At 37.5% G+C, this 12,332-nt stretch overlaps 1 protein-coding gene across 1 annotated transcript; it reads right to left on the bottom strand.

The window, feature by feature from the left end:
• Window positions 1-8,046: 8,046 nt before the first annotated feature.
• LOC148587720 (Ribosomal protein L33 family protein) lies at window positions 8,047-12,307 on the bottom strand. Its single transcript, XM_088513344.1, has 2 exons — window positions 12,208-12,307; window positions 8,047-8,238 (listed from the first exon to the last, which is right to left on the bottom strand). The coding sequence occupies exon 2, from the start codon at window positions 8,234-8,236 to the stop codon at window positions 8,060-8,062; it is 177 nt and encodes a 58-aa protein (XP_088369470.1). The 5' UTR covers window positions 8,237-8,238; window positions 12,208-12,307; the 3' UTR covers window positions 8,047-8,059.
• Between the last annotated feature and the right edge of the window lie 25 nt (window positions 12,308-12,332).

The following is a 12,332-nucleotide window of genomic DNA, read 5'->3' on the forward strand; positions in this document are numbered from 1 at the left end:
TTTATATTACAAAGGTTCATATTTATAAGGTAATGTCTAAATATAAGTATAGTAATCAGCCCATAAATAGAGAATATTTGATATCAACGTAATTATGGAATATACGGAAAATATAATATTCTAAAATCCCCCCTCAAACTTAAGGTAGAATATTTTGGAACTTTAAGTTTGAAATCTGAAACAATGATAACAGTGGTGGCAGAGGCCGGGAACGAGCCGCAGATGGTTATGACTGCTAGAGGAGATAGAGGGTGGTAGGCGGCACTGGCTAGTGAATGCAAATTCAAAAGGGCCGACAACGGGTCAAACTCCAAAAGGGGTCGACAACGGGCCAGGACTAACAATGAGCCAAACTTCAAAAGGGGTCGACGACAGACCAAAATTCAAAAATGGACCGACAACAGGCCATGGCTGACAATGAACCAAATCTTCAAAAGGGCCGACTAGGGCCAAAAACTAAAAAAGGGCCGACTTGGGCTAAAAAAAAAAAAGAAAATGAGCCCACTTAGGCGGTTATTAAATCGGCGCACCAAATCTAACCGACGCGCGTGATGTGGTTGACTTGGACCTTTTTTTTTTCTTTTTTTTTTTTTAACTTGGATCTAGTGTGGGCGAGAGCATTATAAGACTTGTGAGATTGCCTAATCTGGATTCTGATCTGGTGTAGACGAGTGTATGGGAAGGTTAAGTGCATTACATAGGCAAAAATCCTATGTGACGCAGAGAAGAACCATGGAGTCACAAGGTTGCGATCTAGTGTGAAGCGACGACAATAGGTACAACTGTAGGTACAAATTTGGTGTGACGCACAAGTGGTGGATCCGCAGGTTGGGATCTGGTGTGGCGCACAAGGTGATGGACAATGCATGGTGGGGATGGTAGCTTGTAACGCCCCAAAAATTAATTAATTGGTAATTAATTTCACGATTCCTCTCTCAACCTTATTCTACTCCGAATAAGACTTAGGGACCTCTACTCCTCAAAAAGACAAAGGATACTAAGTAGTGGAAAATATTAAAGTTCTATAAACATCAATTATTACAACCAAAGCGTCTACCAAAGACCATCAAGTAGCGGAAATCATACTATACACATCATCGTTACAAGGGATTTATGCTATACCTAAATATCCAAGCACGCATAAAAGCTCTAAGTCTACAAAATAACTCAAAATACTAGTTACCATGAGCGCTCGCCTAAGCTTGCAATAAGTCCTCAAGCATCACCCGGATCGAATCCTCCAAGATAACCGGATGCTTCGCGATATCTATATTTTGCTAAGCTATCTATAACAGAATAATTGTACATATGGAGAAAAAAGGAAAATAACACAAGGGTAAGTCCGACGACTTAGTGAGTATAAATACACATGACGTACCCGTCATTAGCTTGTGGATTCAGTTATTTATAAAGTACATGTAACATTATGACAGTTTATCATAGATGTGATATATATATATATATATATAAAATCATGAGTAATAGTAATAGTTCAACCGTACAGTTTACCCGAGATATTACCCCTTCTCAGCAGAGCTGATGCTGTCCCGAGGGACCTGTAGTACAACACTGATGTCCCGGATACTGCACGGCTACCGTACATAACACTAGCGGCACGACCAAGTTCGACCTCGGGTGGCCCATACCACTAATAATATCTGTCCTATAGTGACCATCCATTGGGAATGGCTGCATGTTGCTCACGAAACCATTGGATTCAAAGCCCACATAACACTCACAAATTTGACCATAAAGCTAACATGTATAGTAAGAACATGGCCATTATACCGCACGTACCAGTGTACCATGTCATACTATGCAAATTATCTTGTCTGTATTTTATATGCATACTTTTACAAGTCTCACTTTCTTAACATATTCAGTACAACGTTTTTCTAAAAAATGCTAGAGTTCATGTGCAGCAAGTATAAATCATGAGAGTTGCAAATATGTATGTTTTTGGTACACAAAATAGTCCTGCAATGCATGGAAAATAACAACGAGCATCCATGTGAGTTTACAGTTACCCGGGTTGTATGGCTCCTCCATAAAATTTCTTTGAGGCTCTATAACCTCGAATACTGAGAAAAGACTTATCATTAGTTCTAAATCCAAATCAAACGAACCTAAAACATGAAAATAGGAACTGTTGAACGACTGGCCAAAGTGGCGTTTCCCTGGAACGCTTCTAACCGTACGTCCGCTGAAAGACTTCAAACCATACTTCCGGGCTCGAGGTCATACGTCCGCTTAGAGAGTTTCAAGTAGAACCTCATTTGGTTCAACCGTCCTCCTATCCTCCCGAACTAATTTATAAGGTTACCAAAAGGCTATCTAGGGTCTCCTAACTCAAAATGAAACCTCCATGCATAAGAAATCATGTTAAACCAAGTCAAATGCTAACATTATCAAGATTTAAGAAGCAACCTAGCTATAACTAAAACTAGCAACTTAAGACAACATTTAAGCAGCATAACGACATAAAAACGAGTTAGGCTTAAGGGTATTACCTCCTTGAAGCAAAACTTCGAAACTTCGAGAACCTCCTCTCCGATAGCACCGAACTCACAAACCTCACACAAAACACACTCACAATGAGGGATTTTCGCAGAGCCTGGGGGCGAGTAAGTCAGTGAACAGGGCGTGTAAAACTGAAGGGGGTAGGGGTATTTATAGCAGAGGACACTACTAACTTCTCTGAAAAGTAGCGGACATCCGATAGGGGCGTACGTCCGATACTGTTTACATAGCGGTCCAAAGGCTGTAGCGTACAATCCAGATATTATCCAAGGGGTATTCCAAAAGTAACATACGTCCCGTACTATAGGGGCATATGTTTGTGTACTATTTGTAAAGTACGGCGTACTATTGTCAGCTTACGTCCGGTGGTCCCTCGCGCATACGTCTGCACTAAAAACAGAAGCGTACGTCCAGCTACCCTAATGTACGTCCGTTCCAAAAGTCTGAAATTTCCAAAATACCCTTCTAACTGTTCCTAGTGACCCAAAGTTCATCTTAATTAATTATTTGGGTCACTACATAGCTGCCGGAATCTGGAGATGGCTAGCGTGTGTAGGTGGACGGAGAGGCTGACTGGGCGGCGCAAAAGCCAGTGATGTGGGTCGTCGGTGGCAGGCAGGACTAGGGCTAGGTGTCGGTAGAAAAATTTTTGTTTCGCCAAAATGTCAGTGAAGTTAGAATTTCACCAACTTTTACACCAAATTTTTTTCCCGACACTGAACCACGGTCGGTATAGTTGATTATGTAAAGTCGGTTCGGTTAACAAATTTTATTTCGCCTACCGAATCGAATTTGTCGAAATAAAAAAATTTGTTCCGCCTACCGCCCATTGATTAAGCAGTGTCGGTAGAAGTTGGTCGGCTATCAGTCGATAGGCGGTCGAAAGTCGGTAGGTGGTGAATTTGCCCAGCCCTAGGCAGGACGGCCGGGGCCATCTGTCCGGTTGTAGCGCGTGAAGCAAAGTCGCAGGAGCTTCCAGTGGCGTATGGAACCTCCGATGAAGGCATGCTCGGCTGATCTGGCATCTTCGGCGATGGATCTGTGGAGTGGCGAAGCGGTGGATCTGTGGAATGGTCGGACTTGGTAGCTGCGCATGTATGTACGGCAGCGGCGGTGGAGGCGCGTGAATCCCACGCGCATAGTGATAGGTGGCCGTGGGAGCGCGTGCAGTGTCCATTTTTGCTGATCTTGGCGGCTATGAAATCTGTGGCATCTCATCTATTGAATGGTGGGAACACCGAGGTGTTTGGATGAACTTGGGGGCATGTGGCTAAATGGGCAAAAGGTATGGGAGGCGCGTGGTGGCCGGAGACGACGTAGGATGATCGATGGTGACGCCTGGAGGAGCATGACACTTGGATGTAGCGGAACAATGAGAAACGTCAAAGATGTTGAAGGCCACAAGAAAGTGGCTTTGATACCATGTTAAAATAATGAAGATTCAGAAATATGAGCAGAAGCAAAATAGAAAATAAACACAAAGATGTATGGTTGATTCGGTGTTAGACGCCTACGTCTACCAGTTGGAATATCCCTAAGGGTTACATTGTGCTCATTAACTTAATACAATACAATGGTCCCTATTTATAGGGTAATGTCTAAATACATGTATAGTAATCCAATCATCTTGATTTGATTACAATCACAATATTTGACTATAATTAGTCTATAAATAAAGAATATTTGATATCAACGTAATTATGGAATATACAGAAAATATATTATATTTTCTGTATATTCTAACAGAATGTATGTAAATCTGATATTTTCTGTATATTCTAACAGAATGTATGTAAATCTGATTTGATACAAACTTTACATATTATATTTGTACAAGAAATAATTGGTTTCCATCTTTTACTTATTTTTTGTTTATCTTTATATAAGATATGGGAAAATTTACAATTGAATATGTAAAATTTGTAAGAATTTTGAGAGAAAATTATCATATAAATATAAAATAAAATACTAACATCTGGCCATTGCTGTTTAAGCACTTGAATTGAATAATCTAGACTTGAATGTTTGTTGAATTCTCAATCCTATAACCCTCAATTTGCAATTCTAGAATCCTCACAATTTGTTGAAGAGTGATAGATAAGAGTTTTTAGCCTATCTATTTCTCACGTTCATTATATGACTGATGGATATCACATGCTTATTTATAGGCCAAAACCCTTATCCAATTAACCTTACATTGCTTCCTTCCATTAAGGGAAACAACTTTTAGTGAAATGAAATAACCTTTCACCTTTAGTAGTTATCTATATATTAATTACTCAAAATTTTAATTTAAATAAAAACTCTATTAATATTATATGCTATATACATATAATATATGTGACATGTGTGACACCTTATAAGATTTATTCTAACAGAATGTACATGTAGGTCTCACATATTCAGTGGTATGGTGAATTTATTTATTTAAAAAAAAAAAAAAAAAAAAAAAAAAAAAAAAAAAGAGATTTAACATGTGGATGCAACTCATATACCATAATTCTTTGTGTTTCTTTTTTTCTTTTTTTCTCTAGCTCATCTTTTTGCTTTTATTTTATTTTCCTTTTTCTTTTTTTTTTCTTTTTTTAAATACCTTCTACTACAAATGCTATTTGCCATTGCATGTCCTTCTCTCATCCAAATTTTTTAAAAAGTAATTATTAGATTTGTAGGACTCCCACCTTCATTCATGTGGTCCTGCATATTCAATAGTTGATTTAGAGTTTGTTTGGGTATGCATTTGATGGGCCTAAAAATCTATTTAACATTTAAATAGTCATTTTGAAAAGAAAAAGAAAAAAAAAAGTATTTGTTTGGTAAAAAAAAAAAGAAAAAGTAAAAGCTCTTTTAAGGGTCCAAAAAGTCTAAAAATGATCAAAACGCACTTTTGGCAAAAACTTTATTTTCAGGCTTTTGCTAAAGAACACTTTTTAACTTAAAAACTTTATATCTCAAACGCAATCCAAACATGCTTTTACATTTTTTTTTTTTTTAAAAAAAAAATAACAAAATAACGTTTAGACTTTCTTCCATATGACAATTTTTTAATGATAATAAAGGGGATGTTATGCTTGGATTAGGATTAGCTCCCAATTTTATTTCAAATTTCTAACAGATTATAAATTGGGGCAGTTAGGATTCCCTCACCTCCAAATTTAGGATGAAATCTCTTATAATCTTTTGTCCAATTACACAAACAATGAGAATTGTCTTCGGCAAATCTATTTAGGACAAAAATTTCTTTCAAATCAGTTTGGATAAAATTTTTTCTCTAACCCATTTAAAATAGTGTCAAGTGCCTATAAACATTTAAAACATTAATCCAAGTTAGTAAACTGCTATTAATAACACTTGACACTATTTTAAATGAGTTAAATAATATTTCTTCTAAACTGATTTAGAGGAAATTTATGTTTATCTATTTATATATTGGGTAGGGGCAGCTCAAAGACTAGGCAATGAAGGCTACTACCTAATAATATTAAAAAGCCCCTTAAGAAATAAAGACCCCCTAAAAATAACAATTTTTTTTTTGAAATTAATTATAAAAACAACATTAATTAACTCATATAGTCAAACTTAAATATACGTTTTTTGCTACTTGCTTTTCAACATATGCAAATAAAGAAAGATGAACAACGGTTTATAGTGCAATTTAAATAAAAATAAATATTATTAATTTTTTCTTTAAATTAATTTTTTGAGTGTTAAACGCATTTTTAAGCTCCTTAAATGCACACCAATGCAGGCCGTAAGTCAATTATTAGTTGGACCAACTTTTCACCTTATTTTTACATAAATTTTAGGGACAGTATAGCCTAATGAGAAAAAAATAACCTTACAATTTACCATTTTGCCAAGGCAATGGCATCTTATTAATTAAAGGGTTAAATACTTAATGCCCCCTCTGGGGTTTGACAACTTTATTTTTACTCTTTGGGATTTGTTTTTATCACAGGAAGTCCCTGTGGTTTTGATAAATGACCAAGTTAGTCCCTCCGTCAGTTGACCTAACGAAATTTCACGTGGACCAATCAGATGTTGACACGTGACACATACTTAATTTTTTTAATTTTTTTTTTTTTAAAAAAAAAAAAAAAAAAAGGAAAATGAAAAAAAATTGGGGGTGGCTTGCCGGATGGGAGTGGCCGAAACCACCCCCGTGGGTGCTGGGGTGGCTCGGCCACCCCCTTGGAGCCAAGGGGGTGGCCTGGCCATAAGGCTGTTAAGAGAGCAAGCCGCTCGCTCGCGAGTTCGGGCTCGGCTCGCATAAGCTCGACTCGTGCTCGGCTCGAATATTAAATGAAGCGTTTCGTGAACACGAATCCTTGCTCGAATATTAAACGAAGCTAGCTCAACTCAACCCGGCTAAGCTCATGAGCAGCTCGTATAAGACTCGAATTGGTAGTTATTCACATAATTCCTCATATTAAAAATTGATGATGATTTTTTTTTTTTTAATAGCATCCTTTTATTATAAAAGGATGCATATCCTCTTTCTTCGAAACCAAGTGCCTTGCTATATTGACCCGAGCTCCATACTCCACTAGCCAGACTAAGCAAATGTTCATATACAAGCTGGCTTCTTGAGCCGTTTAAAAGTACTTGAAATTTAAATTTATAATAAAAAATAATAATAATAAATTAAATATAAGAACCAGCTCGTGAACTAACTCGGCTCGACTTATTATGAGCTCGAGCTCGATTTTTTGGCTCGTCCTTAAGATCGGCTCGAGCTCGAGTAAAATTTAAACAAGCTGAGCCCAAACAAGGGAAACTCGCTCAAGCTCGGCTCGTTTATACCCCTACCTGGCCACTCCCATGGCCAAAGAGGGTGGCTGATGGTCAAAGGGGGTGGCCCAAATGGCCAAAGGGGGTGGCCGGGGTGGCTCGGCCACCCCCAAATGGCCAAGGAGCCACCCCCAATTTTTTTTCCTTTTCTTTTTTTTTTAATACTTTTTTTTAAAAAAAAAAAAAAATTCTTTTAAAAAAAATTAAGTATGTACCACGTGTCAACATCTGATTGATTCACATGGAATTCCGTTAGGTCAACTAACAGTTAACTGACAGAATGACTAACTTGGTCATTTATCAAAACTACAGGGACCTCCTGTAATAAAAACCCAACCCCAGGGGAGTAAAAATAAAGTTGTCAAACCCCATGAAAATATTTAGCATTTAACCCTTAATTAAATTCATGCCTGGACTTTGTGATGGTAGTTGGATCTCTCTCACTTCACGTCATCAAAAGATTAAAATTAATGACTCAGAGGGAGAGATAAAGGAAGGGAAGGGAAGGGAAGGGAAGGGAGGGAACATTTACTGCAGTAAAAGCATCATCAACAAAAATTATATTGATTCGGGCATTCAACACAAGTTAATTCATAAACCTTCTACAACAAGAGTAGATAAGAAAACATAGATTTATCATATGAAGGGCCTCTCACTTCATTTTGGCTTCCTTAAACAGAACATGACGATTCACCCGGGGGTCGTATTTACGAAATTCCAGCTTCTCAGTTATCATATGAAGGGCCTCTCACTTCATTTTGGCTTCCTTAAACAGAACATGACGATTCACCCGGGGGTCGTATTTACGAAATTCCAGCTTCTCAGTTATCTTAGTGGGTTTCCTCTTGACGTAGAAGAACCCAGTCCCAGCAGTTGAGACAAGTCGGATGAAGATAGAAGCAGCCTTCTTCTTCTTGTCACCCATTCCTTACCATCAACAAAAATAAAAAAGCCAGTGAATTTATGCATCAGAGAAGACATGTTCCAGGATGAAGTAAGAGAGTTCAGAAACATGTAATTATTAGATGCACATTATTACTGTTTCACCATATCATGGTTTTGAAGTGGAAGCGTTTCATACTTGATAGATGTTGCTACTTTGTCTTTTGATTGGACTCTAGCACAGATGACTTCCCACTAAACTTAATGGAAGCAATTACATTCAATGGTCTGGTCATTTGAGGTTTTCTAAAAGTCAAAGGAAAAGGTAGTAATTTAATGGAAGCAATTACATTCAATGGTCAGATCATTTGAGGTATTTCTATAAGTCAACTCCTGGCCACCACCAGCTTCTTCTCCTTCTGAGAATCCCACTCCTACAACTTCTGATACATTGCCTATTGCTTCGTGTAAAGGCATTCGTTCTTGTGTTATACACTACCCTGTCTATAATTATGTCTCTTACCATGCCTTTTTTCCTCTTTTAGCCAACCTTTCTTCCACCCATTTTCCTACTTGTCTCAAGGATGCTTTATCTCATATCGGATGGAAGAAGCTACAGAAGAGGAGATGACCACCTTACATTGTAATAACATATGGGATCTCGTTTCCTTACCTTCTGATAAACGGATTGTCAGTTGTCATTGGGTATACCATCAAGTATCAGCCTGGCGGTATGAAGCTCGACTTGTTGCTAAGAGCTATACCTAGACTAATAGTGTGGACTCTGCTAAGACATTATCTCCACTTGCCAAAATTTCTTCGCAAATGTACTTATTTCTCTAGTTGTCACTGGCCACTATATCAACTAGATATGAAGAATGCTTATCTTCATAGTGATCTTTCTATAGAAGTCTATATGGAACAATCTCCAGAATTTGTTGCTCAGGGAAATATGGAAAGGTATGCAAATGAAAATAAATAAATAAATAAAAAATAAAAAGAAGCTATTTGTGGCTTGAAATAGGCAACCTTGAGCCTGGTTTGAGAAATTTAGTCAGGCAGTAGTTGAGTTTGCAATGACAAGATGCCAAACATATAATTTGATCTTCTATATTCATTCAGGTAATAAGTATATGTTGATATTATTTTGACCGGTAATGATGTTAAGTGAATTGAAGAATTGAAGCACTTTCTGAGTAGTAAGTTTCATATAAAGATTTGGATAAGCTTAGATATTTTTTGGACATAGAAGTGGCTTGGTCAGTTGGTGGTATCAATTTATCTCAACCAAATTATACTTTCGATCTTTTGAAAGATACAACATTCTTGGGATCCAAACCAATTGATCCTCTAATGGATCCAAATAAAAAACTGATGATTAATCAAGGGAAGCTTCTTGAGCATCCAAACATGTATAAAATATTGGGGAATGCTAGGTGCTCTCCTGGTGTGAGAGCACCTAGCATTTCCCTAAAATATTGGTAGGAAAGTTGAACTATCTTCCTATTACTAGACCAGATATTTCTTCTGCAGTAAGGGTGTGGTTAGTCAGTTTCTTGGAAAGCCAAGATGCCACATTGAGTTGCAGTTCAATGTATTCTAAGATATCTAAAAGGATCTTCAGGGTGTGGATTACTATATAAATCTAATGGACACTTACACATTAAGGGTTATACTAATGCAGATTGGGCTGACTCATCCTCAGACAAAATATCTACCACTAGTTATTGTACATTTCTAGGAGGTAATTTGGTGACATGGAAAAGCAAGAAGCAAACTGTGGTTGCCAGGTCTAGCGCTGAAACTGAATACCGAGCAATGTCTCACACTACCTGTGAACTTATGTGGTTAAGAAACTTTCTTCGAAGAAATCAGTTTTAAAGTAGCAACACCTATGCACTCTTTTGTGATAATCAGGCAGCAATCCAAAGAGCCACTAATCCAGTTTTTCATGAACGTATGAAGCATTTTGAAGTAGATTGTCCTTTTGTTCAAGACAAGTTAGTCAATAAAGAGATTGTTATTCCTTATGTGAAGTCAAAAGATCAATTGGCAGATTTATTTACCAAAACTCTTGGTCATGGACGAGTTGCATATATTTGCTCCAAATTGGGGTTATATGATATATGTATATTCCCCAACTTGAGAAGGAATGTTAGAAGTCCATCTTGTTGATAGACATTGTGTTAATCTTGAATTATGATCTCCTCTATAAATAAGTGTAGGTATCTGCATAAGAAATTAGCCCACCACTTATTTTCCCAACAAAAATTCCTCCTCCGCAAGAAAAGGAAGAGAGGGGAGGGAATCAAGATCCTCTAGAGTTTCTAGGAAACTCTAGAGTTCTTAAAATTATATTCTTTATTTTAAAGAAACCGTTCAAATTTTACTATCTCAACTCTTACCACCTCTAACAGAATCCTTAATTTTTTCTTTAACTCATTGTTCTTTTGAATTAACCTAGAAAATCTTGAGGATGCTAATCTGAGAGAGGTTATCAAAAAATGCAAACATAAACAACCATCTGGGGAAGAAATCCATTATCAGACAATATACAGTAACCCAACACAAAATTTTGTCCAATCTTACAAAAAGCTAAATGGAACACATCGTGCACACACAGACATTTGAAACTTCACAAAGCCAACACATGTAGAGGTCTAGATCAATAACAATCAAGAACTCTTAAACATAAGCTTAACAACTGAGGAGGAAAGAGAAAATACCATCAAAACAAGAAACAAAGACATTCCCTGAAAGCTAGAGATCTTAGAGGACACCCTATACGTGGGTTGGGGCTTAGGCATGGCAGCCGGTGGAGTAGGGTTGGACGACGTATATGACGAGGTTTCGGCGGACCAATGATGTATGCCTATAAAAAACCTGGGTAAGTGACACACATAGGCACATATCCAAACAAAGCTCTTTGCACAAACAAGATTCAGCTGATGATCATGGTGGTGACCCAAGAACAAGAAGAGCAGTTTGCTCCAACGGCCTCAAACCCATTCCACCATAATCTACAGTCACTTGAGGATACATGGCCACTCAAAGGCTTCGCAAGACAAACGTAGAAAGCAAGCTCTTCCATGGGCACGTGAACCCATGAATCAAAATGGATTAGGTTGCAATAAGAACGCCATTTGAGGCATAACTTTTAATAGGCAATTCCTATTGTGAAAAGCCCAGACCCTGCACACGACTTGGGGCACAGCTAAACTGGGGATTCACCAATCCCAATTAGGCCTTTGCTCCCCATGTGATGACGACGACAACAACATCTCAAGATTTGGGACGAGAGTCCATGTGGGTTCCCAACTGTTCGACAAAATGCCCGAACTAACTAATCCTATATATCCATGCAATTGCTTTTGCGCGCGCAAAGACACTTGGGATTAACCACTAGAATAGAAGTAGCGTTCCCTTGAAGTTGCTTGTGAATTGAATATTAATTAAATGAAGATGTTACGGCGGGTGCTTCATGGATGGCATGGTTATGCCTTAAATGGTAATCGGTAGCATAGAGGTTATGGGGAGAAGATGAAGGATAAGGTGTGGAAGGAAGATGAAGAGAGCGGCGTGTAACTCAAAGCACTTGAACCAGCTCATTATCTTCCAATACATTTATATCAGTAGTATTCAGCAACTGTCATCTTCTTCATTTCTCCATTCTACTCATTTCCATACAGAATTACCATAAAAATATAACAAAATCCAGAAAAGTATTTCCAGGATAAATTGAATATTGAATGAATAAAGAGATTAAATCAAGGGGAGACAAAAAAAAAAAAAAAAAAAAAAAAAAAAAAAAAAAAAGAGAAAAATCTCATAGAGAATGGCTTGGGAAAAAGAAAGAAATGGATGAACAAAAGACACTTCCAAATCCTAGATAAAAGGTTTTCTTCAATAACAATTTTTCAACTACCAAGTAGCTTCTTCATTTCATCCAAAGAACACTAACGAAAACAAAAACATAGCAAAAAAATAGAAGAGACGAAAATGTAAAAGACATACCGTTAAATCTTTGCAAAAACCTCGCTCTTCGAAAGAAATATCCCACCAAAAACCCTAGCTTAAAAAAGAGGGCTTTGTAGACTTAAATACTCCCACCCCGGAAAGACAAAAATAACCTCAAAGTC

The sequence above is a fragment of the Corylus avellana genome, chromosome 2 (assembly GCF_965113065.1).
Source record: "Corylus avellana chromosome 2, dhCorAvel1.hap1.2, whole genome shotgun sequence".
Lineage (NCBI taxonomy): Eukaryota > Viridiplantae > Streptophyta > Magnoliopsida > Fagales > Betulaceae > Corylus > Corylus avellana.

Excerpts from the sequence above, each read along its gene's own strand:
- LOC148587720 (XM_088513344.1), bottom strand. The coding sequence starts at position 8,236 with ATGGGTGACAAGAAGAAGAAGGCTGCTTCTATCTTCATCCGACTTGTC.